At 44.3% G+C, this 27,467-nt stretch overlaps 1 protein-coding gene across 4 annotated transcripts in view; it reads left to right on the plus strand.

Annotated features, from left to right (window-relative positions):
• Positions 1-27,467, plus strand: part of CHD2 (chromodomain helicase DNA binding protein 2) — a 157,202-nt gene that overhangs the window by 42,247 nt on the left and 87,488 nt on the right. For all 4 annotated transcript variants that reach the window (XM_073568752.1, XM_073568749.1, XM_073568751.1 and 1 more), the window contains exons 7-10: positions 5-154; positions 8,096-8,229; positions 17,406-17,631; positions 25,036-25,136. In XM_073568752.1, coding sequence (XP_073424853.1) covers positions 5-154; positions 8,096-8,229; positions 17,406-17,631; positions 25,036-25,136 — 611 coding nt within the window. The remainder of the gene's footprint in view (positions 1-4; positions 155-8,095; positions 8,230-17,405; positions 17,632-25,035; positions 25,137-27,467) is intronic.

Genomic DNA, 27,467 nt, shown 5'->3' on the forward strand with positions numbered 1-27,467 from the left:
AAAGATCATTAAGAGGTCGAAACATAAGGAAACCACAGAGGGGAAAGAGGAGAAAGGCAGATTCCAGCGAGGAAGATGATGATGATGATGATGACGATGAAGACGATGATGCTCCGAAGAGACAGACACGACGAACCACAGCCAAAAATGTTAGGTGGGTACACCTATTTAATTGCCTGCTCATAACTTGGTTTACGTGTTTACTAAACGGTGGCAGATACATTTGGAGTTAGCTATGGATATGCGATAGCTGTGGATTCCACAGATAGCCACAGATACCAATAGTGGGATGCAGTTAAAAGTCTGCCAGACTCAGGCAGTCTATATAGGCATTCTCATGGTGGAAAGTGTCTTCATCTTTGGGGTGTGCTGTTGTAAAAGACTTAATTGATATTTGCTTTAACACATACGTGACTGTCACTTTGAGGAACACTGTACAGTGTTCCATTACAGGAACGAACTGTACACACAGCAAAGTTGAATTTATATGGTCGCCAGCATGGATAAAATAAAAAATACAGTGCCTTGCGAAAGTATTCGGCCCCCTGGAACTTTTCAACCTTTTCCCGCATATCATGCTTCAAACACAAAGATATCAAATGTAAATTTTTGGTGAAGAATCAACAAGTGGAACACAATTGTGAAGTTGAATGACATTTATTGGTTATTTTAAATTTTTGTGGAAATTCAGAAACTGAAAAGTGGGGCGTGCAATATTATTCGGCTCCTTTAACTTAATAGTTTGTTGCGCCACCTTTTGCTGCAATTACAGCTGCAAGTCGCTTGGGGTATGTCTCTCTCAGTTTTGTACATCAAGAGACTGAAATTCTTGCCCATTCTTCCTTGGCAAACACCTCGAGCTCAGAGAGGTTTGATGGAGATCGTTTGTGAACAGCAGTTTTCAGTTCTTTCCACGGATTCTCGATTGGATTCATGTCTGGACTTTGACTTGGCCATTATAACACCTGTATACGTTTATTTGTGAACCATTCCATTGTAGATTTTTCTTTATGTTTGGGATCATTGTCTTGATGGAAGTCAAATCTCCGTCCCAGTCTCAGGTCTTTTGCAGACTCCAACAGGTTTTCTTCAAGAATGGTCCTGTATTTGGCTCCATCCATCTTCCCATCAATTTTAACCATCTTCCCTGTCCCTGCTGAAGAAAAGCAGGCACAAACCAGGATGCTGCCACCACCATGTTTGACAGTGGGGATGGTGTGTTTAGGGTGACGAGCTGTGTTGCCTTAACGCCAAACATATATTGTTGCTGAAAAGTTCGATTTTGGTTTCATCTGACCAGAGCACCTTCTTCCACATGTTTGGTGTGTCTCCCAGGTGGCTTGTTGCAAACTTTAAACAATACTTTTTATGGATATCTTTGAGAAATGGCTTTCTTCTTGCCACTCTTCCATAAAGGCCAGATTTGTGCAGTGTACGACTGATTGTTGTCCTATGGACAGACTGTCCCATCTCAGCTGTAGATCTCTGCAGTTCATCCAGAGTGATCATGGGCCTCGTGGCTGCGTCTCTGATTAGTCTTCTCCTTGTTTGAGATGAAAGTTTAGAGGGACGGCCGGGTTTTGGTAGATTTGCAGTGGTATGATACTCCTTCCATTTCAATATGATCGCTTGCACAGTGCTCCTTGGGATGCTAAAAGTTTTGGAAATCATTTTGTATCCAAATCCGGCTTTAAACTTCACCACAACAGTATCACGGACCTGCCTGTTGTGTTCCTTGGTCTTCATGATGCTCTCTGTGCATCAAACAGAACCCTGAGGCTATCACAGAGCAGGTGCATTTATACGGAGACTTGATTACACACAGGTGGTTTATATCTATCATCATTAGTCATTTAGGACAACATTGGATCATTCACAGATCCACAATGAACTTCTGGAGTGAGTTTGCTGCACTGAAAGTAAAGGGGCCGAATAATATTGCACGCCCCACTTTTCAGTTTTTGAATTTTCACAAAAATGTAAAATAACCAATAAATTTCATTCAATTTCACAATTGTGTCCTACTTGTTGTTGATTCTTCACCAAAAATTTACATTTGGTAGCTTTATGTTTGAAGCATGATAATGTGGGAAAAGGTTAAAAAGTTCCAGGGGGCCTAATACTTTCGCAAGGCATTGTATATTTCTTTGATTTGGGACGTCCCATGGTTACTTGTGTCCCCTCAATGAAGCGATAAAGAAAGAGGTTTTTTGGTACTCACCATAAAATCTCTTTCTTGGAGCCTTCATTGGGGGACACAGCACCCTCCCTAACTGTTTTTGTACCGGTGTTGGGCTTATGTGCCTTTGTTGTGGGGTTAGTACATAAGGTTGAGTTTTGATTGCTTCTCCTACTGCTTTAACACTTAACTGAAGGACTTTGTGCCTGTCGGTGCATGTATACTGCTGAGGAGGAGCTATTTTCCTTTTTTTGCATAGTGTCAGCCTCCTAGCAACAGCAGCAATACACCCATGGTTTCCTGTGCCCCTCAATGAAAGAGATTTTACTGTACTAAAAATCCCTCTTTATTGCATAAAGAACAATGCAAAAGTGTTTCAGAACCGGCCTCCATGCATCCTATGCCAGAGAAAACAAAATTGAAGTTAGCTGCTTGCCTATTAGAAATATCAGTAACAATAAAACCATGCAAACATGTTACATAAAATGTAGGCACCAAGACATAAAACCTGCATGAGTGTATTATTTTATCACAGCCTTAAATGGAATTTGTCAGTAGGTTCAACCCTCCTAATCTATTTGTGCTTACAGGTCAAAGAAAGTTGAATAAAATGATACCTTAACATCTGCAATCCAATGTCTTATTGCAAACAAATCCATGTTTTTCTTATATGTAAATGAGCTGTTAAGCTATATAGGCTGGCCAGAGATCGCTCTGAGATTCTGCTTCCCAGGCTTATGTTAAATTAAAGGGAGAATTACTAATGTGAGACATGTAATGACTGGCCCTTTTCTCTAAAAGTCACACACAGCTCTACAGTGAGATCAGAACTAACAATACAGTAGAAGTGAACTTATTGCAAACCCCCCCTGGGACGGCTGCCTGTGGGATGATGGAAGCTGGGAGCACTATGAGAGGACACCTGCAGTGCAAATGTGACAGTACAACATAAGTGAACTTTGTCTCATTACAGTGTTAGCTCTTTTCATGTAGAGCCTGCATATATGAAAAGTGTATATTTCTTTCAAATAAGACACCGGATCGCAGATATCTAGGTAACATTTTATTCAGCTTTCTGTGACTTGCGTGCCTGTGTAGATGGCTTAGGAATGTTGATTCTACTGACAGATTCCCTTTAATCACATTTATACGGTTAATAGCATTTAGTTAATGTAATTTGAGACACAAACATTTGTATTACTTATGGTGCTTGAACCTCTAGGTTCAAGCAACATATTGTAATCCGATTTCTTATATATTATTATTATTATAGTGCTTTGAAGAAAGCACTATCATGTAATCCGAATGCTGCTAACTTATTATAGTGCTTTGAAAAAAGCACTATATTGTAATCCGAATGCTGATAACTTATTATAGTGCTTTGAAGAAAGCACTATGATGTAATCCGAACGCTGCTAACTTATTATAGTGCTTTGAAGAAAGCACTATCATGTAATCAGAACGCTGCTAACTTATTATAGTGCTTTGAAGAAAGCACTATCATGTAATCAGAACGCTGCTAACTTATTATAGTGCTTTGAAGAAAGCACTATCATGTAATCCGAACGCTGCTAACTTATTATAGTGCTTTGAAAAAAGCACTATATTGTAATCCGAATGCTGATAACTTATTATAGTGCTTTGAAGAAAGCACTATCATGTAATCAGAACGCTGCTAACTTATTATAGTGCTTTGAAGAAAGCACTATCATGTAATCCGAACGCTGCTAACTTATTATAGTGCTTTGAAAAAAGCACTATATTGTAATCCGAACGCTGCTAACTTATTATAGTGCTTTGAAGAAAGCACTATCATGTAATCAGAACGCTGCTAACTTATTATAGTGCTTTGAAGAAAGCACTATCATGTAATCCGAACGCTGCTAACTTATTATAGTGCTTTGAAAAAAGCACTATATTGTAATCCGAACGCTGCTAACTTATTATAGTGCTTTGAAAAAAGCACTATATTGTAATCCGAACGCTGCTAACTTATTATAGTGCTTTGAAGAAAGCACTATATTGTAATCAGAACGCTGATAACTTATTATAGTGCTTTGAAGAAAGCACTATGATGTAATCCGAACGCTGCTAACTTATTATAGTGCTTTGAAGAAAGCACTATCATGTAATCAGAACGCTGCTAACTTATTATAGTGCTTTGAAGAAAGCACTATCATGTAATCCGAACGCTGCTAACTTATTATAGTGCTTTGAAAAAAGCACTATATTGTAATCCGAACGCTGCTAACTTATTATAGTGCTTTGAAGAAAGCACTATATTGTAATCCGAATGCTGATAACTTATTATAGTGCTTTGAAGAAAGCACTATGATGTAATCCGAACGCTGCTAACTTATTATAGTGCTTTGAAGAAAGCACTATCATGTAATCAGAACGCTGCTAACTTATTATAGTGCTTTGAAGAAAGCACTATCATGTAATCCGAACGCTGCTAACTTATTATAGTGCTTTGAAAAAAGCACTATATTGTAATCCGAATGCTGATAACTTATTATAGTGCTTTGAAGAAAGCACTATCATGTAATCAGAACGCTGCTAACTTATTATAGTGCTTTGAAGAAAGCACTATCATGTAATCCGAACGCTGCTAACTTATTATAGTGCTTTGAAAAAAGCACTATATTGTAATCCGAACGCTGCTAACTTATTATAGTGCTTTGAAGAAAGCACTATCATGTAATCAGAACGCTGCTAACTTATTATAGTGCTTTGAAGAAAGCACTATCATGTAATCCGAACGCTGCTAACTTATTATAGTGCTTTGAAAAAAGCACTATATTGTAATCCGAACGCTGCTAACTTATTATAGTGCTTTGAAAAAAGCACTATATTGTAATCCGAACGCTGCTAACTTATTATAGTGCTTTGAAGAAAGCACTATATTGTAATCAGAACGCTGATAACTTATTATAGTGCTTTGAAGAAAGCACTATGATGTAATCCGAACGCTGCTAACTTATTATAGTGCTTTGAAGAAAGCACTATCATGTAATCAGAACGCTGCTAACTTATTATAGTGCTTTGAAGAAAGCACTATCATGTAATCCGAACGCTGCTAACTTATTATAGTGCTTTGAAAAAAGCACTATATTGTAATCCGAACGCTGCTAACTTATTATAGTGCTTTGAAGAAAGCACTATCATGTAATCCGAACACTGCTAACTTATTATAGTGCTTTGAAAAAAGCACTATATTGTAATCCGAATGCTGATAACTTATTATAGTGCTTTGAAGAAAGCACTATGATGTAATCCGAACGCTGATAACTTATTATAGTGCTTTGAAGAAAGCACTATGATGTAATCCAAACGCTGCTAACTTATTATAGTGCTTTGAAAAAAGCACTATATTGTAATCCGAACGCTGCTAACTTATTCTTCGTATTATTATTCAGTTGATTTCCGCAATTAATGCTGCCCGAACCGCTACACGCACAGACTCCGTTGAGGCGTTGTTTTGAAGCCAGCGTCCACGAGTGGTGTGCTAAGTATTTTTCGTGTCGATAGGATTTATAGTTTTTCCGCAATTTGCGTTTGAAATTTTTTTTCCCGTCATTGGAATGCATTGTTTCAATGCATTTCAATGGGAAAATTTTGCATAGGAATACATGGGGCAATCGTGAGGCGATTCAAATTTGAGGACCAGTTGCGGCAGTTAAGCTCATTGATATGCGCAGACAGACCCAGTTACTATGCCAACGCCTACGAACTTTACATGACCCCACCAGGACACAGTTTCTGCCAGATAATATCAGCTCTTAAAGCGAAACCCAAAGCACAAATGCAAATCTAGCTTCATCACATGACGCATGCCCCTGAGAGAGAATGTGCGCCAAAGTGGATTTAGAAGCCAAGTGCGCCAAACTGGCTCTTAAAGGGCCGACGCGCCAAAATGATTCTTAAAGGGCCGGCGCACCAAAATGAGTCCTAAAGGGTCGGTGCGCCAAATCGAAAGCTGAGTGACCCCAGGCTCCAAATCGGAGGCTGATTGACCCGGCCTCCAAATTGGAGGCTGAGCCACCCCGGCCTCCAAATTGGAGGCTGAGCCACCCCGGCCTCCAAATTGGAGGCTGAGCCACCCCGGCCTCCAAATCGGAGGCTGAGCCACCCCGGCCTCCAAATAGGAGGCTGAGCCACCCCGGCCTCCAAATCGGAGGCTGATCGACCTCGGCCTCCAGATCGGAGGCTTAGCCACCCCGGCCTCCAGATCGGAGGCTTAGCCACCCCGGCCTCCAGATCGGAGGCTGAGCCACCCCGGCCTCCAGATCGGAGGCTGAGCCACCCCGGCCTCCAGATCGGAGGCTGAGCCACCCCGGCCTCCAGATCGGAGGCTGAGCCACCCCGGCCTCCAAATCGGAGGCTGAGCCACCCCGGCCTCCAAATCGGACCTTATGGGGCCCCGTCCACCAATCGGACCCTGAGGGGCCCCGGCCACAAAATCAGACCCTGAGGGATCCCGGCCACCAATTCAAGCCCTGAGGAGCCCAGGCCTCAAAATCAGACCCTGAGGGATCCCGTCCACCAATTCAAGCCCTGAGGAGCCCAGGCCTCAAAATCAGACCCTGAGGGATCCCGTCCACCAATTCAAGCCCTGAGGAGCCCAGGCCACCGAATCGGATCCTGAGGGGCCCCACCCATCAAATCAGACCCTGAGGGGCCCCACAGGCCAAAGTGGCCCCTGAGAGGCACCCACAGTTAAAATGGATCCTGAGTTGAAAGTCTTGCAGGGGCAGCAGGCAAGTCTCTCTTAATAGGGCAGCCCAGGCACCATTTCAAAGCACTATCTGTACTTCAGGAAATACACATCTAGTTATTCTACTTCTCCGCGTTTTCTGCAATTAATGCGTCCCGAACCGCTTGGCACAGAGACCCTTTTCAGTCGGCATTTTGAAGCCCTCTGTGGGAACAGGTGTGCTATGTATTTTTGGAGTCGATCCGATTTGTAGTTTTTAAAAAAATCGCATTTTAAGCAAAAATTTTCCCATAGGAATTAATGGCGACCTTTCCACGACCCCCAACTGACATGGGTTGAAGCCACAGCGCAGATGCAGTGACCTTACAAAGATGGCAGCTATGCAAATGCAGCTTCCACACATGACCCGTATTAGCTAATAGATGCTGACATATCGCTGATTCAAGGTCTTAAAGGCGCAGCGCGCCAATGGCAACTGAAAAGCCCCACCCAGTGATGGCTAACCTTGGCACTCCAGCTGTTGTAAAACTACAACTCCCAGCATGCCCTTGCAAACTGCAGCAGTTGAGGCATACTGGGAGTTGTAGTTCTCCAACAGATGGAGTGCCAAGGTTCGCCATCACTGCAGTCGGACGGCAAAGTGGCTTTAGAAGCCCAGTGTGCCAAACTGGTCCCTGAGGGGCCCGGATCGACAAAGTGGCCCCCGAGGCAAAGTGGCAGCATGTGTCAACATGGCTAAAGTGGCTACCAAATGGCCAAAGTAGCTACCCAGGTGACGAATGTGTCAAAGTGGCTACCAAGTGGCCAAAGTGGCAACCGAGGTGCCGAATGTGCCAAAGTGGCTACCAAGTGGCCAAAGTGGCTACTGAGGTGCCGAGTGTGCCAAAGTGGCTAACAAGTGGCCAAAGTGGCTACAAAGTGGCTACCAAGTGGCCGAAGTGGCTACTGAGGTGCCGAATGTGCCAAAGTGGCTACCAAGTGGCTACAGAGGTGCCGAATATGCCAAAGTGGCTACCAAGTGGCTACAGAGGTGCCGAATGAGCCAAAGTGGCTATACACAACATTCATATTCTAACTTTACTTTCTTACAGTCGACGCCTGATACACGGCTGTAAAGCTGGCAGCGCTGTTCAAGCACCATGTATTTCCTTCAGGAAATGCCCATCTAGTTTACTATTGTTATACTTCTAATATTACAGCTACAAAGAAGATGATGACTTTGAAACAGATTCTGATGATCTGATTGAAATGGCAGGAGAAGAAGCAGAGGAACAAGAAGATAACCATGAGACTATTGAGAAAGTATTGGAATCCAAGACTGGGAAGAAAGGAGGTATATTTAGCAAATGTGAGACACTTCTAGAAGGGAGAACTGCTGATTTCTAATTGTGCCCAGCATTTGCTAGTCACACATACAGTGGGGAGAATAAGTATTTGATAAACTGCCTATTTTGCAAGTTTTCCTACCTACAAAGAATGGAGAGGTCTGTAATTTTTCTACTAGGTACACTTCAACTGTGAGAGACAGAATCTTAAAAAGAAATCCAGAAAATCCCATTGTACAATTTTTAAACATTTAATTAGCATTTTATTGCATGAAATTAGTATTTGATACAATAGAAAAACAGAACCCAATATTTGGTACAGAAACTGTTCTTTGCAATTACAGAAGTCAGAATATTCCGGTAGATCTTGACCAAGTTTGCCCACACTGCAGCAGAGATTATGGCCCCTTCATCCATGCAGATCTTCTTCAGATCTTTCTGGTTTCGGGGCTGTCGTTGGGCAACATTGAGTTTCAGCTCCCTTCAAAGGTTTTCTTTTGGGTTCAGGTCTGGAGACTAGATAGGCCACTCCTAGACTTTGAAATGCTTCTTAAGGAGCCACTCCTTAGTTGCCATGGCTGTGTGTTTTGGATCGTTGTCATGCTGAAAGGACCCATCTTCAATGCTTTTACTGAGCGAAGAAGGTTGTTGGGCAAAATCTTGCCGTACATGACCACATCCATCCTCCCTTCAATACGGTGTAGTTGTTGTATCCTCTTTGCCGAAAAGCACCCCCAAAGTATGATGTTTCCCCCACCATGCTTCACGGTTGGGACAGTGTTCTTGAGGTTGTAATCCTCTTTCCTCAGCTAGTGGAGTTGATGCCAAAAAGTTGTATTTTGGTATCATCTGACCACATGACCTTCTCCAATTCCTATTCTGTATCATCCAGATGGTCATTGGCGAACTTCAAACTGACCTGGACATGTGCTACCATGAGCAGGGGGACCTTGCGTGCTCTGCAGGATTGTAATCCATGACAGTTTAGTGTGTTGCTAATGATAATATTTGAGACTGTGGTCCTAGCTCTCTTCAGGTCATTGACCTGGTCCTCCCATGTAGTTCTGGGTTGATTCCTGACCTTTCTCAGAATCCTCCTTACCCCATGAGGTGAGACCTTGTATGGATCCCCAGACCAAGAAAGATTGACAGTCATCTTGTGTTTCTTCCATTTTCTAATAATTGTGCCAACAGATGTTGCCTTCTCACCAAGCTGCTTGTCTGTTGTCCTGTAGCCCATCCCAGCCTTGTGCACGTCTACAGTTTTGTCCCTGGAGTCCTTAGACTGCTCTTTGGTCTTGGCCATGGTGGAGAGGTTGGAGTGTAATTGAGTGTGTGGACAGGTTTCATTTATACAGGTAATGTGTTCAAACAGGTGCAATTAATAAATGTAATGAGTACAGAGTAGGAGGGCTTTTTATTATTATTATTTTTATTTATATAGCATCATTGATTCCATAGTGCTGTACATGAGAAGGGGTTACATACAAATTACAGATATCGCTAACAGTAAACAAAATAACAATCATAGACTGACACAGAGGGGTTTACATTCTACGGCATGGTGGGGAAGGAGAAAGTAGGTTGGGGGATTGCAGCAGCTCCGGTGTTGGTGAGGAGGTAACTCCGGTAGTGGTGAGGAGGCAGTGGGGGTCTCATTGCAGGCTGTAAGCTTTTTTGAAGAGATGGGTTTTCAGGTTCCGTCTGAAGGATCCGAATGTGGTTGATAGTCAGACGTGTTGAGGCACAGAATTCCAGAGGATGGGGGATATTTGGGAAAAGTCTTGGAGGCGGTTAGGTGAGGAGCGAATAAGTGTGGAGTGAAGGAGGAGGTCTTGGGAGGACCAGAGAATATGTGAGGGAAGATATCGGGAGATTAGTTCAGAGTTATATGGAGGAGAGAGGTTATGGATGGCTTTGTAAGTCAGTATTAGTAATTTGAACTGGATACGCTGAGGGAATGAAGAGATTTGCAGAGGGGAGAAGCGGAGGAGTAGCGAGGAGAAAGATGAATTAGTGGGGCAGCAGAGTTAAGGATGGACTGGAGAGGTGTGAGGGTGTTAGCAGAGAGGCTACAGAGGAGGATGTTGCAGTAGTCAAGGCGGGATATGACGAGGACATGCAAGCATTTTAGTAGATTGAGGGTTGAGGAAAGGACGGATTCTGGAAATATTTTTGAGCTGGAGGCGACTGGAAGTGGAAAGAGCTTGGATGTGCGGTTTGAAGGACAAGGCGGAGTCAAGGGTTACTCCGAGGCAGCGGACTTCCGGTACTGGGGAAAGCATAATGTTAATTGTGATAGATAGATCAAGTAAGGTAGAGCTGTGAGATGGAGGAAAGATGATGAGTTCAGATTTGTCCGCATTGAGTTTGAAGAAGCGAGAGGAGAAGGAGGAGGACATGGCTGATAGACACTCTGGGATTCTGGACAGCAGAGGGGGGACGTCTGTGCCAGAGAGGTAGATCTGAGTGTCATCAGCATAAAGGTGGTACTGGAATCCGTGGGACTTTATGAGTTGTCCCAGGCCAAGTGTATAGATTGAGAAGAGTAGGGGTCCTAGAGCAGACCTTGGGGGACTCCAACAGAGAGGGGGTGAGATGAGGAGGTAGTGTGGGAGTGGGAGACACTGAATGTGCGGTTGGAAAGGTATGAGGAGATCCAGGATAGGGCGACATCTCTGATGCCATAAGAAGGAGAGGATCTGTAGTAGGAGGCAGTTGTCAACTGTGTTGAAAGCAGAAGACAAGTCTATAATAATAATAATAAATTTTATTTTTATAGCGCCGACATATTCCGCAGCACTTTACATTTCAGAGGGGATTTGTACAGACAATAGACATTACAGCATAACAATAATCACATACAGTAGATTATAACAAATACCAAGAGGAGTGAGGGCCCTGCTCGCAAGCTTACAGTCTATGAGGAAAGAGGTAGACACGAAAGGTGGGTGGTAACAGTTGCCCTGATTGTATGGACCAGCCATAATGTTAAGTGTGTAACAGTACAGACACAGAGGGCTAATGGATGCATAAAGCATGTGGGAACATGATGCTGGGAGCCTGGTTATGGTAAAATTTTTGGCTCTGCCACACAGAGATAGGTTAGGTTAATGTGTTGAGGCGATAGGCCAGTCTGAATAAATGCGTTTTCAGGACACGCTTAAAATTGTGGGGACTGGGGACTAATCGTATTGACCTGGGAAGTGCATTCCAAAGAATTGGCGCGGCACGTGTAAAGTCTTGGAGACGGGAGTGGGAGGTTCTGACTATTGAGGATACTAACCTCAGGTCATCAGCAGAACGGAGGGCGCGGGTAGGGTGGTATACTGAAACAAGGGAGGAGATGTAGGGTGGTGCTGAGCCATGGAGGGCTTTGTGGGTGAGGGTAATAAGTTTATACTGAATTCTGGAGTGGATGGGTAGCCAGTGTAATGACTGGCACAAGGTAGAGGCATCGGTGTAACGATTGGTGAGGAATATGATCCTGGCTGCAGCATTCAAGACAGATTGGAGAGGGGAGAGTTTTGTAAGAGGGAGACCGATTAGAAGAGAGTTACAATAGTCGAGACGAGAATGAATAAGAGAAACAGTAAGAGTTTTTGCAGAGTCAAAAGTAAGAAAAGGTCGAATTCTAGAAATGTTTTTGAGGTGCAGATGACAAGAGCGAGCCAGTGATCGAATGTGGGGTCAAAGGAAAGCTCGGAATCAAGTATGACCCCAAGACAGCGGGCATGTTGCTGGGGAGTAATAGTGGAACCACAGACGGAAATGGCAATGTTGGGTGTAGGTACATTAGTAGCGGGAGGAAACACAAGGAGTTCAGTCTTTGATAGGTTCAGTTTCAGATATAGTGAGGACATGATATTAGACACAGCGTTTAGACAATCGCCAGTGTTTTCTAGAAAGGCTGGCGTGATGTCAGGAGAAGAAGCGTATAATTGGGTGTCATCAGCATAGAGATGGTACTGGAAACCAAATCTACTGATTGTTTGACCAATAGGGGCAGTGTACAAGGAGAAGAGGAGGGGGCCTAGAACCGATCCTTGAGGGACCCCAACAGTAAGGGGAAGGTGAGAGGAGGAGGAACCGGCAAAAGAAACAGTAAAGGAGCGGTCGGAGAGATAGGAGGAGAACCAGGAGAGAACGGTGTCCTTGAGGCCAATGGAACGGAGCATAGTGAGGAGGAGCTGATGATCCACAGTGTCGAATGCTGCAGAGAGATCCAAGAGAATTAGCATGGAGTAATGACCATTTGATTTAGCTGTTAGCAGATCATTAGAGACTTTAGTGAGGGCAGTTTCAGTGGAGTGTAAAGAGCGGAAACCGGATTGGAGAGGGTCGAGAACAGAGTTCTCTGAGAGATAGCGGATAAGACGGGAGTGGACCAGGCGTTCCAGGAGTTTAGAGATGAAGGGAAGATTAGAGACAGGTCTATAGTTAGCTAACAAACTGCGTCAAAGTTCCCTACACTTGCCAGTCCTACTCTAACATGAAAACCTCAAAAAGAGGAAAAAATCCTCCAAAAAATTCAGATACAAACCAGACAGGTCTAAATGCATCTGCACTAATACAGGGTGCAGCGGACCCAAGTAAAATAGACCCAAGTAAATACCCAAGTAGAAGGAGAAGAAAAACTAACAGGTCTGTGAGAGTCAGTATTCTTGCTGGTTGGTAGGTGATCAAATACTTATTTCATGCAATTTATTTAAAAATCATACAATGTGATTTTCTGTTTTTTTTTTTTTTATTTTTTTTTTTTTTTAGATTCTGTCACTCACACGTGAAGTGTACCTACAATAAAAATTACAGACTCCTCCATTCTTTGTAGGTGGGAAAATTTGCAAAATTGGCAGTGTATGAAATACTTATTTTCCCCACTGTAGGAGGAGCCCTGTTGCTTTCTAGTTGTGTGAAAACCTCAAAAAGAGGAAAAAATCCTCCAAAAAATTCAGTTACAAACCAGACAGGCCTAAGTGCATCTGCACTAATACAGGGTGCAGCGGACCCAAGTAAAATGGCAGCTGCACAGGAGCATAAGCACCAAATGAAACAGCCAGCCTACAATCAGGGATTGGCTGTGTGGTACACCAGTGCAGAAGAAATAATCCCCATGTGGCAGTGTTCACACAGGGAATGCAGGGCTTCTGGTTCACAACCTCTTAGTAACACCATATAGGGGGGCTGCCCAGTGCCAACTAGAATGCATCCCGTGTGAGCAGAGGCCACAAGTTTGCAGAACCATTTGGGCCCAACTGCACCCTGAAAGAAATATAAAAAGTGCACAAAAAACATATCAATATATGTAAGGTATTGGTTGATATTAAGGCCTTAATACGGAAGCTAACAAACTGCGTCAAAGTTCCCTACACTTGCCAGTCCTACTCTAACATGAAAACCTCAAAAAGAGGAAAAAATCCTCCAAAAAATTCAGATACAAACCAGACAGGTCTAAATGCATCTGCACTAATACAGGGTGCAGCGGACCCAAGTAAAATGGCAGCTGCACAGGTGCATAAGTACCAAATGAAACAGCCAGCCTACAATCAGGGATTGGCCGTGTGGTACACCAGTGCAGAAGAAATAATCCGCATGTGGCAGGGAATGCAGGGCTTCTGGTTCACAACCTCTTAGTAACACCATATAGGGGGGCTGCCCAGTGCCAACTAGAATGCATCCCGTGTGAACAGAGGCCACAAGTTTGCAGAACCATTTGGGTCCAACTGCACCCTGAAAGAAATATAAAAAGTGCACAAAAAACATATAGTGCAGATGCATTTAGGCCTGTCTAGTTTGTTTTCTAGTTGTGCCCTGCATTTAAAGAGTCAGGCCTAGGTGGAGCCCTGTGGCTTTCTATTTGTGCCTTTCATTTAAAGAGACCGGCCTAGGAGAATCACTTTATAGTTGTGCCATGCAGGGTCGGACTGGGGTGTCTAGGGCCCACCAGGGGAATGGACCCTAGGGGCCCACCCTACAGTTTTATATGCAAATATCTGTCAGTCGTTATCCCCATTATAGTGGAGCATCGGCTGTAAAACACAAGCGGCTCCTGCACATCTATTGTGCGCCCCTATAACTGGGATGTATAATTACAGTAGCTTACATTAATGGGGTTCTTTGGTTAAAACAAGTTATCACTGATCCATGGGCTCCACAGGATAGGTGATCACTTAGGTCCAACCATTAGAAACTACATTGATTGGAAAAATGAGGAAGTTTTATCCCTGATAGGACACTTATCCCCATTTTAAAATGGAGTGGCAGGTGGGATGTCTGACCGCAGCTCCATTCATTCTCTTTGGGGCTTCTATAAAAAAAAACAAGTGCAGCCACTGAGGGAATGAATGGATCAGTGATCAAGTCAGACATGCCACTCCAGTCTAATGGGGACAAAAGCTCCACATTCTGCCAATTGGGTCCAAGTCGTTAGTCCTCCACCAGTCAATACGTTATCACTTATCCTGTGGATAGGTAATTGTACTTTATTCCACAGGAAACCCCCTTCAAGTGCATCTCTGCCGGTGTGTACAAAGTATTTAATCTCTAATGGAAATAAAGAATCTTCTCCTATTATCAGAGAGAACAAATGACAGCCATACACAACACAGTCTCCTATACCAAGACCAATACTACCACATACAGGGAAGAAATACCAGCACACCATGACCAGACCGCAGAGTGACCGAATAAAACTATATACAAGGGACCAATACCGCCACACCATGACCAGACCACATAGTGACCGAATAATACTACATACAAGGGACAAATACCGCCACACCATTACCAGATCACATAATGACCGAGTAATAATACATCATAGGGACAAATACCACCATACCATGAACAGATCACATAGTGACCGAATAAACCACATACAAGAGACAAATACCGCCACACCATGACCAGACCACATATTACCACCACTATGTCAGATGAAGAAAAAAAGACATAGTGCCGCCCTGCAAAGTAGCAGGACCCCCTTTTGTTCTCCCCATGACAGTTACCTGAAAAATAAATTACAGCAGTAATAATGTCCCCTGATTGGCCCCTACAGTAATTATGTCCCCACTTGCCACCATAAACCAATCATGTATGTTCCTCATCCTGACCTCCATACAGTAATTATGTCACACCTTTATTTAGTGTCCCCATCCTGGACCCCATTGACCACTTTAATAAGGTCCCTATCCTGGCCCCTTTCAGTAATAATGTCCTCATCCTGGGCCCGTGTCTATACTATATTTATAACATCCCCTCCCTGGGCCCCTATGTCCTCCTTTATGGCCACTACCTAGCCCAATCACAGAAGGGGGGATTCTTCTCACCTTCTTGCGCTCCCCGGCATCCTCTTTTGGCTTCATATTCACCGTGTTTGTTAAAATGACTGCCGACTGGAGCTGTGACAGGGCACCCTGCTCTGTGACAGGCCGCATGCTGACGTCACATACCTGTAACATTGAAAGGCTGCCGGCCTATTAAAGGTTGCAGGAGTCATTTAACAAAACTGCTATGTGACATCGACGAATAGCCTGTCCCAGAGCAGAGCGCCCTGTCACAGCTGCAGCCGGCATTCATCTTGATGTGCGTTGTCACCAGGGTCAGCTGCAGATTTTCGTGGGCCTTGGGCGACAGCATATCAATGGGGTCCTTTAACACATGCCACGATTCCTGATGCACAGATAAAAAATACAGATATAGTACAATATATGGGCACCACATCGTCTTCCATACAGTATTATAAGCAACCACATAGTCCGCCATACAGTATTACGGGCACCCACATAGTCCGCCATACAGTATTATGGGCACCCACATAGTCTGCCATACAGTATTATGAGCACCACATAGTCCGCCATACAGTATTATGGGCACCACATAGTCCGCCATACAGCATTGGCCTCCCCGCTCCTCCATGCAGCACATTATGGCCTCCCCTGCTCCTCCATGCAGCACATTATGCCCCCCCCCGCTCATCCATGCAGCATACTGTGCCCCCCCCCCGCTCCTGCATACAGCATGTTACGGGCCCCACCCCCCCTTCTCCTCCATGCAGCATACTATGGCCTCCCCTGCTCCTCCATGCAGCATACTATGGCCTCCCCTGCTCCTCTATGCAGCACATGAGCCCCCGGCCCCCCTGCTCCTCCATGCATCATACTATGGGCCCCCCCCTCCAGCATACTATGGCCTCCCCTGCTCCTCCATGCAGCACATTATGGGCCCCCCTGATCCTCCATGCAGCATACTGTGACCCCCCTGCTCCTCTATGCAGCATACTATGGCCCCCCTGCAACATACCAGCATACTATGGGCCCCCCTGCGTCTCCATGCAGCACATTATGGGGCCCATGTAATGCTGCATACATGAAGAAGAAAAAAAAAATCAAGTACTCACCTTTCACATTCTCACTGCAGGTCCTGTACACTCAGTGTCTCTCCCGACTCTGCAGCATTCGGGACAGAGAGACTGAGCAGGCAGTGATAACGTCATAGCTCCCTCTGCCCTGAGACGTCGCAGAGTCAGAGGGCACTGAAGACCCTGCAGCTGCCGGAATGAGGAGAGGTGAGTATTGGAGGGGGGACCCGATGCCAGCGCTGGCAACGGGCTTCCCCGACTCACAGACCCCATGCTGTCTGTCCCACTCCCCGTTCGCCCAGGGCCCCCAGTGCCTACCTGGTTTTGTCGGGTGGTGCCACTGGCCCTGGTCCTAGCGGTGGGTCGGGACAGCATGCATACGTCCGCGCTCCCTCTGCCTCCTTCAGTTTTAAAGGGCCCGCATCCTTAATTTTTTTTTTTTCTTCCTCCTCCTCTCTGGGGCCCGGGGCCTACCGGGCATTTCACCGGTATCCCGGTGGGACAGTCCGACCCTGGTGCCATGCATTTACAAGACACGCATAGAAAGAGCACTTTTGCTTTCTGTCTGTGCCCTGCATTTACAAGACACACCTAGGAGGAGCACTGCTGCTTTTTATTTGTGCCCTGCATGTACAAGACACACCTAGGAAGAACCCTCATGCTTTCTATTTGTGCACTGCATTTACAAGACACACCTAGGAGGAGCACTGCTGCTTTCTATTTGTGCCCTGCATTTAAAGAGACACATCTAGAAGAATCTCTGTTTTTCTGTGATTGCTATTTTGTTCTTCTAGAAAATTAAGCCAATTCAATATTTAATTTCAGTTACTGGAGCCCCCACAACTGTGTATGCAATGGAAGCAAATGGTGACCCCTGTGCTGACTTTAATCCTGAAACTGATGAAGGAGAGCATCAGTTTCTTATAAAGTGGAAAGGCTGGTCTTACATCCACAGCACTTGGGAGAGCGAGGAGTCCTTACAGCAACAAAAGGTTAAAGGCCTGAAGAAGCTGGAGAACTTTAAGAAGAAAGAGGATGAAATTAAACAATGGTAAATTTGGATAAGTCTATAAACGTTTGGTACAGCATCTTTCTTGTGATATTGATGTGTGCAGCCTTTTTTTTTTGGTTCTTCATTGACTGATACAGAACCTCGCCAGGGCCAATGTACCATGGTATTGTTTTCAAATGAACTGAATGGATAAACTCGCTGATAAAATACTTACGGTACTATATCTTTGTAAAAGTCAGACCTCTGTGGAGTCCGAATTCCTTGCTTAGGCGTAGAGTTAAATAAAACATTACATTCTCGTTTCATGTAGTCATCACTAGATTAGAGTAAATTATTTTACAGCTGAATTTGGTGTATACAGTGGGGCATCTTTATCAATATACTGTAAGTTTAATTCATAGACATTGCAATCTTACACTAGACAGTCTTAAAACACACCAGATTTATAATATGGTTCAACTTTGACTTCTTTTGTGCCAGACATATTGGCTCGTTTTTTGTTGGACGCTGGGACATACCTCCTTTATAGTAAAGTCTCACTTGTAATACGCACATAACAAATATGAAGTCATGAAAGCAATTTGCACCAGATTCCTGGCATATTTTGCTTGATTGTCCCCACCCCGTATGCAGCAACCTCCTAAGCTCCCCCTAGAGGTGAGTGTGGGCACAGCTATCTCTTAAAGGGAATCTGTCACCCCTTTTTTGAGATATCATATAATGATATCATTCAATTGTGTATCACATAAGGATTCTCTTAGTACTTTTGCTTCCCCCTGACAAGGCACTTTTCATGCATAAATACCTTTTTTATATCGGTTCAGATGTATGTAAACTGCTGCTGTCCGGTCTGAGGGGCGGGGCTTATTTACCTGCTCCCCCCCTCCCTGTCATGCTCTACGCATTTCTTCTTGTGTAGAGCAAGACAGGGAGAGGGGAGCAGTTGAATGAGCCCCGCCCAGCGGACCGGACAGCGGCAGTTTACATACATCTGAACCAATATAAAAAAGGTATTTATGCATGAAAAGTGCGGGGTCAGGGGGAAGCAAAAGTACTAAGAGAATCCTTATGTGATACACAATTGAATGATATCATTATATGATGTCTCAAAAAAGGGGTGACAGATTCCCTTTAAATCTATGTTCATTTATTTATTTGATTCTATATATATATATTTATGTTAGTGCCTTATACAGCAGCATCTTACTCCACAGCACTGTACAGACATCATAATCACTGTCCTCATTGGGGCTCACTATCTAAATTCCCTATCAGACAATTTTTAGCTATTTTCTTTAGCCTTTTTTGTTTGTGTTTTTCACTTTTCATTGTAGTTGCCTGATCTCTTATACTTCACTGTAGCACTACTTTTCTGCAGGAAATTGTAAATATTTAGCGGTAAAAAATGAACCTCACTTAGGGATTTAACCCAACTTTGAATCCCTTCACAATATTTGACATAAGTATACATGTTGGTTGGAAAGGGGTTCCCGCAAAATGACGTAAATTTACATATTGGGAACCTCTGATGCCTGCAGTATGTGCCCCTTTACTTGTTTGTCACCATGGTGGGGTTCCCCCTCACCCCCACCCTCCCGCAATTACAATTTCTGTGATTGGCTGTTCAGAATTAAACAGCCAATCAAAGAAATTTCAATATTTCGGCAAATAAAATTACCTGATTGATGTCCAATTATGATTGATGCTTTAGCAGCTCGGATCATAGGCTGATGCTAGGTAACAGCAGTGTTAGCAGCTTCAGTGCTGATTGGTGCGATTGGGCGATGATGTACAATCGACCAGCATTCAATGGGGCAGCTCTGCACCGCCTCTTTCTAGTTTAGAGAAGTGTGCAGAGCGGTCATTGGGTCATTTTGCTACTCGCCTGCTGGGACTTCTGATGCCACTATTTTTTACTGTGCCTTCATTTCTGCTGCTGCCGATTTGAAGAACTGAAGATTGAAGACTGAAGACTTTCCTGGTCTGTTACTGTACCCTGCTTTTTTTTCTAATCCGCTCCAATCCCTTTCACCCCCCTTCCGCCCCATTCCCCCTGTCTCTAACCCCTTCCCCAACCCTCCTTCTGTCGCTGAGCAGTACTTGATCTCTCGATCAGTTTACATTACAGTATTTTTTTACTGTGACGTTGATAGTGAGGGAGAGTATTCCTTCAATTTCCTCCTCCTCTTCGTTCTCCACTGAAAAAGAAACCCCACTTAATCGCCCCAGGACAGCAAATGAGCCAGTGCCAACATTAGTGAACCTCTATGGACCTTACCCTTCTAAGATTATGAAGAACCTCAGATTCCTGAATTTTGTGGCCGATCAGGAATCCAATTTGACACTGCTGGCCTCACAGAAATCAACTTTTTCAAAGTCTTTTTGTCTGAGAATTTCGTAAATCTCATGATGGCCCATTCGGAGATTGACATGCTAAGCATGCCGAGATGAGGAGACTTAAAGCTGCAATGCTCCTCTGGAAAATATGCAAATTATCTCTTCAGAGAGGAAGAGGATTAGAACTCTAGTGCCACCTATTGGAAGTAGCAATCCTAAAAGTCAATGTCGACCCTTTAACGAGCCTTGTCACATCACTTAGAATAAAAGCCAAACCAGAATCTCAGTTTGCAGACACTTTGTTTCGGGGTACTGCCCCTCATCAGTGCAAAGTGTGAGATCTGGTTTGGCTAAGCACCTCATCTCGGCATGCTTAGCATGTCAGTCTCCGCAAGGAGAAATGATACTTTTTGGATCTCGGTCAGACACCTCTCACATAGCCAAACCAGATCTCACACTTTGCACTGATGAGGGTCAGTACCCTGAAACACAGTGTCTGCAAATTGAGATTCTGGTTTGTCTTTTGTCCTAAGTCATGTGACAAGGCTCGTTAAAGGGTCGACATTGACTTTTAGGATTGCTACTTCCAATAGGAGGCACTAGAGTTCTAGCCCTCTTCCTTTCTGAAGAGACAATTTGCATGATGGCCCATTGAAATTTTTATGCCCAACAGTTTCGTGCCCAAATCTCCACTTTGTCATTTGCTAACTGGACTCCCATAAATGCATTAGAAATTGAGGTTTTGGGGCCTTGTTCCTCACATGAATGTAGTGAAGAAGCCAGAACTTTGGCAATATTGGGAGTGTTGATGTTTTATACAACACTCCAGTGTTCCATATGTCTATGACCCTTAAACTCTGAGGCCATTCACAAATTTTTGCATTAAAATGATAATGCACAGTGTCCTGCCTGAGAAGACCCCAGTTTTGACCGACTTATCAAAATTCGGCCACTCTTTTATCACTTTAGCAACAAGTTATTATTATTTCTTATTATAGCGCCATTTATTTCATGGAGCTTTACATGTGAGGAGGGGTACACATAATAAAAACAAGTACAGTAATCTTAAACAATACAAATCACGACTGTTACAGGAGGAGAGAGAACCCTGCCCGCAAGGGCTTACAATCTGCAATCTGTACATTCCCCAAGAGGAAATATACTTAAATGAGTCCCTAAAACACTTCAAGTGGACGCTTAAATTCTGGCAATTCCTGCACACTAAGAGGGAAAGGTATGGAATAAAATTGTACAAACTGCGAGTTTATCTCGGGGTACACCCACAGGTTTAGAGTTTATGAAGTGAAGGACATCGGAATTGACCCCTCTGAATGCCCTCCTGTCCTGGGAGTAAATGTGAAAAATGGGGCACCCAATGCTGGATCTATGTTATTGCCTCTACATAGATAACTTTTATACCAGCATCCCACTTTTCAAATTCCTCTGCGTGAGATACCACAGCATGCGGTACTATACGCAAAAATCAGAGAGGCCACGCTAAGATGCTCAGAAGAGATGAGAGCAGAGCCCAATATAGCGACAGCATGCTGGTGGTCAAGGACAAGAAGGATGTCCTTTTCTTGACTACCATACGTGGTAATGGCAGCACCCCCACAACTGTACGAGGTACATTTACATAGATCCACAAACTAGACTGTGTCCTGGTGTACAACAAGAACATGAGGGGAGGAGTTGATTTCTCTCATGAAATCCTCCAGCCGTACAGCGCCATGTGGAAAGCTAAGGTATGGTACAAGAAACTGGCCATGAACATTGTACAGATGGCAATGTATAACACTTACGTGCTATCAAAATGTGCAGGCGATACAGGGATCTTTCTTCAGTTTCAGAAGGTAGTGATCAAGGCCCTAATATTTGAAAGTCAGAAGGGGGAAGGCCCCAGTACTTCTGGAACTGAAGGTGCCCCTGTAGTACATGGGCAACATTTCCCGAGTGCTGTCCCTCAAACACAAAGAAATGAAGGTTGCAAAAATGGTGTAAAGTGTGTTATAGAAGGGGAGTAAGAAAGAACGGACATCATTTTCAGTGTGACACCCGTCCTGACAATCCTGGCCAGTGCATAAAAGATGGTTTCACACTGTACCATTCATCCATGCACTACTAAATTTAATTCTGATTTACTGTAATTTATTGCACAACTTGATGTACACAACTCACATTTGCCAACCTGATGTACTCTACATAACTCACATATGCCAACCTGATGTACTCTACATAACTCACATATGCCAACCTGATGTACTCTACGTAACTCACATATGCCAACCTGATGTACTCTACGTAACTCACATATGCCAACCTGATGTACTCTACGTAACTCACATATGCCAACCTGATGTACTCTACGTAACTCACATTTGCCAACCTGATGTACTCTACATACTATAACTCACATTTGCCAACCTGATGTACTCTACATAACTCATATATGCTACCACATTATAAGATTCACATAACAGTAAAACCAGATTCAAAAATATATATCAATACACCACTAGGTCAATTCCAATATAGGGTCACTTGTTGAAGGGTTTCTACTATTTTGACACCTCAAGGGCTCTGCAAATGCAACATGACGTCAGCAAACAATTCCATCCAGTTCTGCACTCCAAAATGTCGATCCTTCCTTTTGGAGCTCGGCAGTGCGCCCAAGCTGTAGTTTTCCACCACATATGGGGTACTTGGTGGAAATTGCACAACACATTTTGGGTCCATTTTCTCCTGTTAGCCTTGTGAAAATAAAGAATTAGTGAAAAAAGTAAACTGTTCATTTTTTTCCTCCCATATTTCATTAATTCCTGTGAAGCAACTGAAGGTTAGCCTTGCAAAAATGCAAAATTTATGTGGGAAAAATGAACTTTTTTTTTTTCATTTTCATGGCTCAATTTTATACAATTCTTTGAAGCATTTATGGGTTGAAGGTCCTCACCACATCTCTAGATAAATTCCTTGAGGTGTGTAGTTTCCAAAATGGTGTAATTTGTGGGAGGTTTAAACTGTTTTGGCACCTAAAGGGCTCTGCAAATGCGACATGGTACCTGCAAACAACTCCATCAAGCTCTGCACTCCAGAACGTCATTCCTTCCTTTTGGAGCTCGGCAATGCGCCCAGTCAGTAGTTTTCCATCACATATGGGGTATCGGTGATCTTAGGAGAGTTTGCACAACAAATTTTGGGGTCCATTTTCTCCCATTACCCTTGTGAAAATAAAACCTGTTGGGCTAAAGCAATATTTTGTGGGAAAAATGTGTTGGAGTTTTTTTTTTTTTTTGGAAAATGTAACATTTTTATTTTTTCCTTTCACATTTCTTTAATTGCTGTGAAGCACCTGAGGGGTTCAGATTTTAAAATGGTGTCTCATTTGGGTATTTTGTGTCATGAGGACCCCTTAAAGTGGCTCCTCAATGTCACTTCAAATGTAACGTGATCCCTAAAAATATTGTTTTTGTAAATTTTTAATGCAATTTTGATGAGAAATTGCTCATAAACTTTTGATCCTTCAAACTTTCTAACAAAAAAATATAGACATGTGGCAAATGTTATTTATTAACTAACGCTTTTGTATGATATATCGTATTTTTCGGACCATAAGACGCACTTTTCCCCCAAAATTTTTGGGGAAAGTGGGGGGTGCGTCTTATGGTCGTAATGTACTAACCTCCGAGGCTGGTGCGGGTGCCGCGGGGCTCTGTAGTGCGGTGGTGGCAGCGGGCTGTGCTCCGGTGCAGGGGTAGCGGCTCTCTGTGCTCCGGTGCAGGGGCGGCGGCTTCGCCGGCATTTCCTCCAAGCCCGGAGGCCCCCGCACATCCCTTGCTGGCCGCCGCCATGTTGCCCAGCTGCGCCAGTACAGCCCAGCTGCTCCAGCACAACCAACCTGCTCGAGCACAGAGCCGCCACTGCACAAGCCTTGACCACTGAATGACCCCTGTGACCACTCCTCCACCTGTGCCGGATCCCTTCCCAGGTAAGCTGAATTCGGACTGTAAGACGGACCCCCATTTGACACATTATTATTTTTTTCCCTATTTTCCTTCTGAAAATTGGGGTGCGTCTTATGGTCCGGTGCGTCTTATAGTCCGAAAAATACGGTAACTCTGGTTTAAGGGCAAAAAAATGAAAAGTTTGAAAATTGTGAAATTTTTGTCAAAATTCCAATGTTTTTACAACTAAGCGCAAAAAATATCGACCTAAAATTGCCACTATCATGAAGTATAATATGTAACAAAAACTGTCTCTTTATCACTGAAGAGTTATTGCTTCATAAAGTGACTCTGGTCACAATTGAAAAAATTGGACTGGTTAAGCCCCCGTCACACACAGCGATCTCGCTAGCAAGATCGCTGCGGAGTCACAAGTTTTGTGACGCATCAGTGATCTCACCAGCGAGATCGCTGTGTGTGACAGCGATCAGCGACCGGCCCCCCTGCCGGATATCGCTGATCGTTCATGAAAGGTCAGGACTTTTTTTGGGTCGTTGGTCTCCCACTGGCCAGCACGCATCACTGCGTGTGGCAGGCGGGAGAGCAACGACCAGCAATCAGCTAGCTCACCAGCGATCATGTAGCAACTCACCAGCGATCCTGACAAGGTAATATCGTTGTCGGGATTCGCTGGTGCATCGCTATGTGTAAAATTATCGACCGAAATTTGCCACTATCATGAAGTACACTATGTCACAAAAACTGTCTCTGTATCACGGGGATATACTGAAGAGTTATTGCTTCATAAAGTGACTATGGTCACAATTGAAAAAAATTGGACTGGTTGGTGAAAACGGGCTTGAGGGTGAAGGGGTGAAAGTGATGATGTAACTGATCTCTGTTGTCTAACTTTGTGGTTGCCCAATTAACAATGCATTCAATAGGAGAGAACGAGGCACGATCCACGTTCTGTCTGTGTATCAAAAGTAGCACCTACATAAAGTACAAATCGTCCTCACAAAACAAATTCTTGTCCAGCTACATCAAAGAAAAATTTAAAGTTAAACTGAAATTAGAAAAAAAGCTATAAACGTTTTCTCTGGTCCTTAAGGAGTTAAACAGCAGGTCCCAATGTTTAAAATCCTTATCTATGTTTTATTGTTAGGATAGCAAAGATTTCTCCTGAAGATCTGGAGTATTACAATTGCCAGCAGGAGCTAGCCCTGGAACTGAACAAGCAGTACCAGATAGTAGAGCGGGTCATTGGTAAGTGCGTTTTAAAGTCAGACCGGGTGTTGTTAGCCGAGCCAGGCCTACCAGCAGGGTGTTCCAGCTACATGTGGCACATTCGGGGAGATAGCGGCATACCCCTTGTACTGTGCATCGGCGTAGCACATTTGTACAGTTAGGCTATGTTGTTGCGTTCTTGCTGCATTTTTTTAATGCAAATTTTAAGCTGTGTTTCTTACTATTACAGTACCAGCAAAAGCTGTAAGATGTCAGAAATCTCATGCACACATTTTTTCTTTTTCCTGGCTGAATTGGAAAACTGCTGTGTTTTTGCAAATTGCAGCATGTCACTTCTTTCAGCACCCATAGAGAGCAATGAATAAGTTCAAATATTCCGGTATCGGAGTTTTCTGCATTTTTTTAGTCTAATAAGAAATCCAAAGAATCACATATTTATGCACAGCACAGAAATATGTGACTCTTCAGATTTTGTATTAGTCAATGCCTGGTGAAGAGACCTGAGTAGTCTCGAAAGCTTGCGATGTGTTACCATCTTTTCGGTTAGCCATTAAAAGGTATCAGCCACAGAAGAATATTCAGAATTGAGAGTCCTCAATCTACTGGCTAACACGGTACAAAGATATACATCTTTCCTGTAAGAGACAATACAAATGCAGCAAAAACAGGATTTTTTGGGTTGCTTACCGTAAAATCTGTTTCTTGGAGCCTTCATTGGGGGACACAGACCATGGGTGTATGCTTTGCTGCCACTAGGAGGCTGACACTATGCACAAAAAAATGTTAGCTCCTCCTCCGCAGTATACACCCCACCGACCGGCACCAATTTCCTCAGTTAGTGAGAAAGCAGTATGAGAAGTAACAAAACAGAATGAAAACAGAACAGACAACTCAACTGTAACCAACCGACAACCATAAGAACAGGAGTTGTAAAACATGGGAGGGTGCTGTGTCCCCCAATAAAGGCTCCGAGAAACAGATTTTACGGTAAGCAACCCAAAAAATCCTGTTTTCTCGTTCGCCTTATTGGGGGACACAGAGACCATGGGACGTCCCAAAGCAGTCCCTGGGGTGGGAAACAAACTTCCATCAGGCCAGCGGACTCACCACCGCGGCCTGCAGAATCCGTCTACCTAGGCTGGCGTCCGCCGAAGCGTAGGTGTGGACTCTGTAGAATTTCACAAACGTGTGAACAGATGACCATGTTGCAGCTTTGCAAAGCTGCAGCGCGGAAGCTCTGTGGCGCACCGCCCAGGAGGCCCCCACTGCCCGAGTAGAGTGGGCCCTGATCCCCGGAGGGGCTCCGCGACGCTTATCTCGGTAGGCTTCCAAAATTGCCGATCTGATCCAGCGAGCAATAGTGGCCTTTGACCCCGAGTGACCTTTCCGCGCCCCATCAGGGATAATGAAAAGAGACTCTGTCTTTCGCAAGGAAGTCGTCCTAGACAGATAGACTCTTATCGCCCTAACCAGGTCCAGCTTGTTCAAGGACCGCTCTCGGGGATGAGTTGGATACGGACAAAAGGATGGTAGCACGATATCCTCGTTGAGGTGAAACGAGGACACCACCTTCGGCAGGAAAGAGGGCGGAGGCCGCAGAACTACCTTATCCTGGTGGAGCACCAGAAAAGGGGAGCGGCACGAAAGAGCTGCCAATTCCGACACGTGCCGGACGGAGGTGATGGCCACCAGAAAGGCTACCTTCCAAGAAAGGAGAGAAAGGGAAATATCCCTAAGGGGTTCAAAGGGAGGACCTTGCAGAACCTCAAGAACCAGATTAAGATCCCATGGATCCACGGGCGCCTGGTACGGCGGAACCGTGTGAGCCACGCCCTGAAGAAAGGTCTTAACCTGAGGACGGGAAGCCAATGTTTTCTGAAATAGAATGGACAGCGCCGAAACTTGACCCTTCAGGGAACTGAGGGCAAGGCCCGCATCCAATCCTGCCTGAAGAAACGCTAGGACTGAAGGGAGCGAAAAGGACATGGGCGCGATCTCATTGGTCTCACACCAAGTGAAATAGGCCTTCCAAGTACGGTAGTAGATCTTGGAAGATGATGGCTTTCTGGCTTGGATCATGGTCTGAACTACCTGGTCAGAAAATCCCGCCCGTTTCAAAACCTCGGTCTCAACAGCCACGCCGTTAAATTGAGCGGCCAAGAATTGGGGTGGCAAATCGGTCCCTGAGACAGCAGATCTGTTCTGTCTGGAAGCTTCCAGGGGGCGTCCGCGAGAAGGTTGACAATGTCCGCGAACCAAGACCTTCTGGGCCAATTCGGGGCGATGAGAATGACTGGAATTCCTTCTGCCTTGATCTTTTTCAACAGGTTGGGAAGAAGAGGCAGAGGA

This window comes from Dendrobates tinctorius, unplaced genomic scaffold (genome assembly GCF_039654945.1).
Source record: "Dendrobates tinctorius isolate UK_male_01 unplaced genomic scaffold, ASM3965494v1 ptg000022l, whole genome shotgun sequence".
In the NCBI taxonomy this organism is placed as follows: domain Eukaryota; kingdom Metazoa; phylum Chordata; class Amphibia; order Anura; family Dendrobatidae; genus Dendrobates; species Dendrobates tinctorius.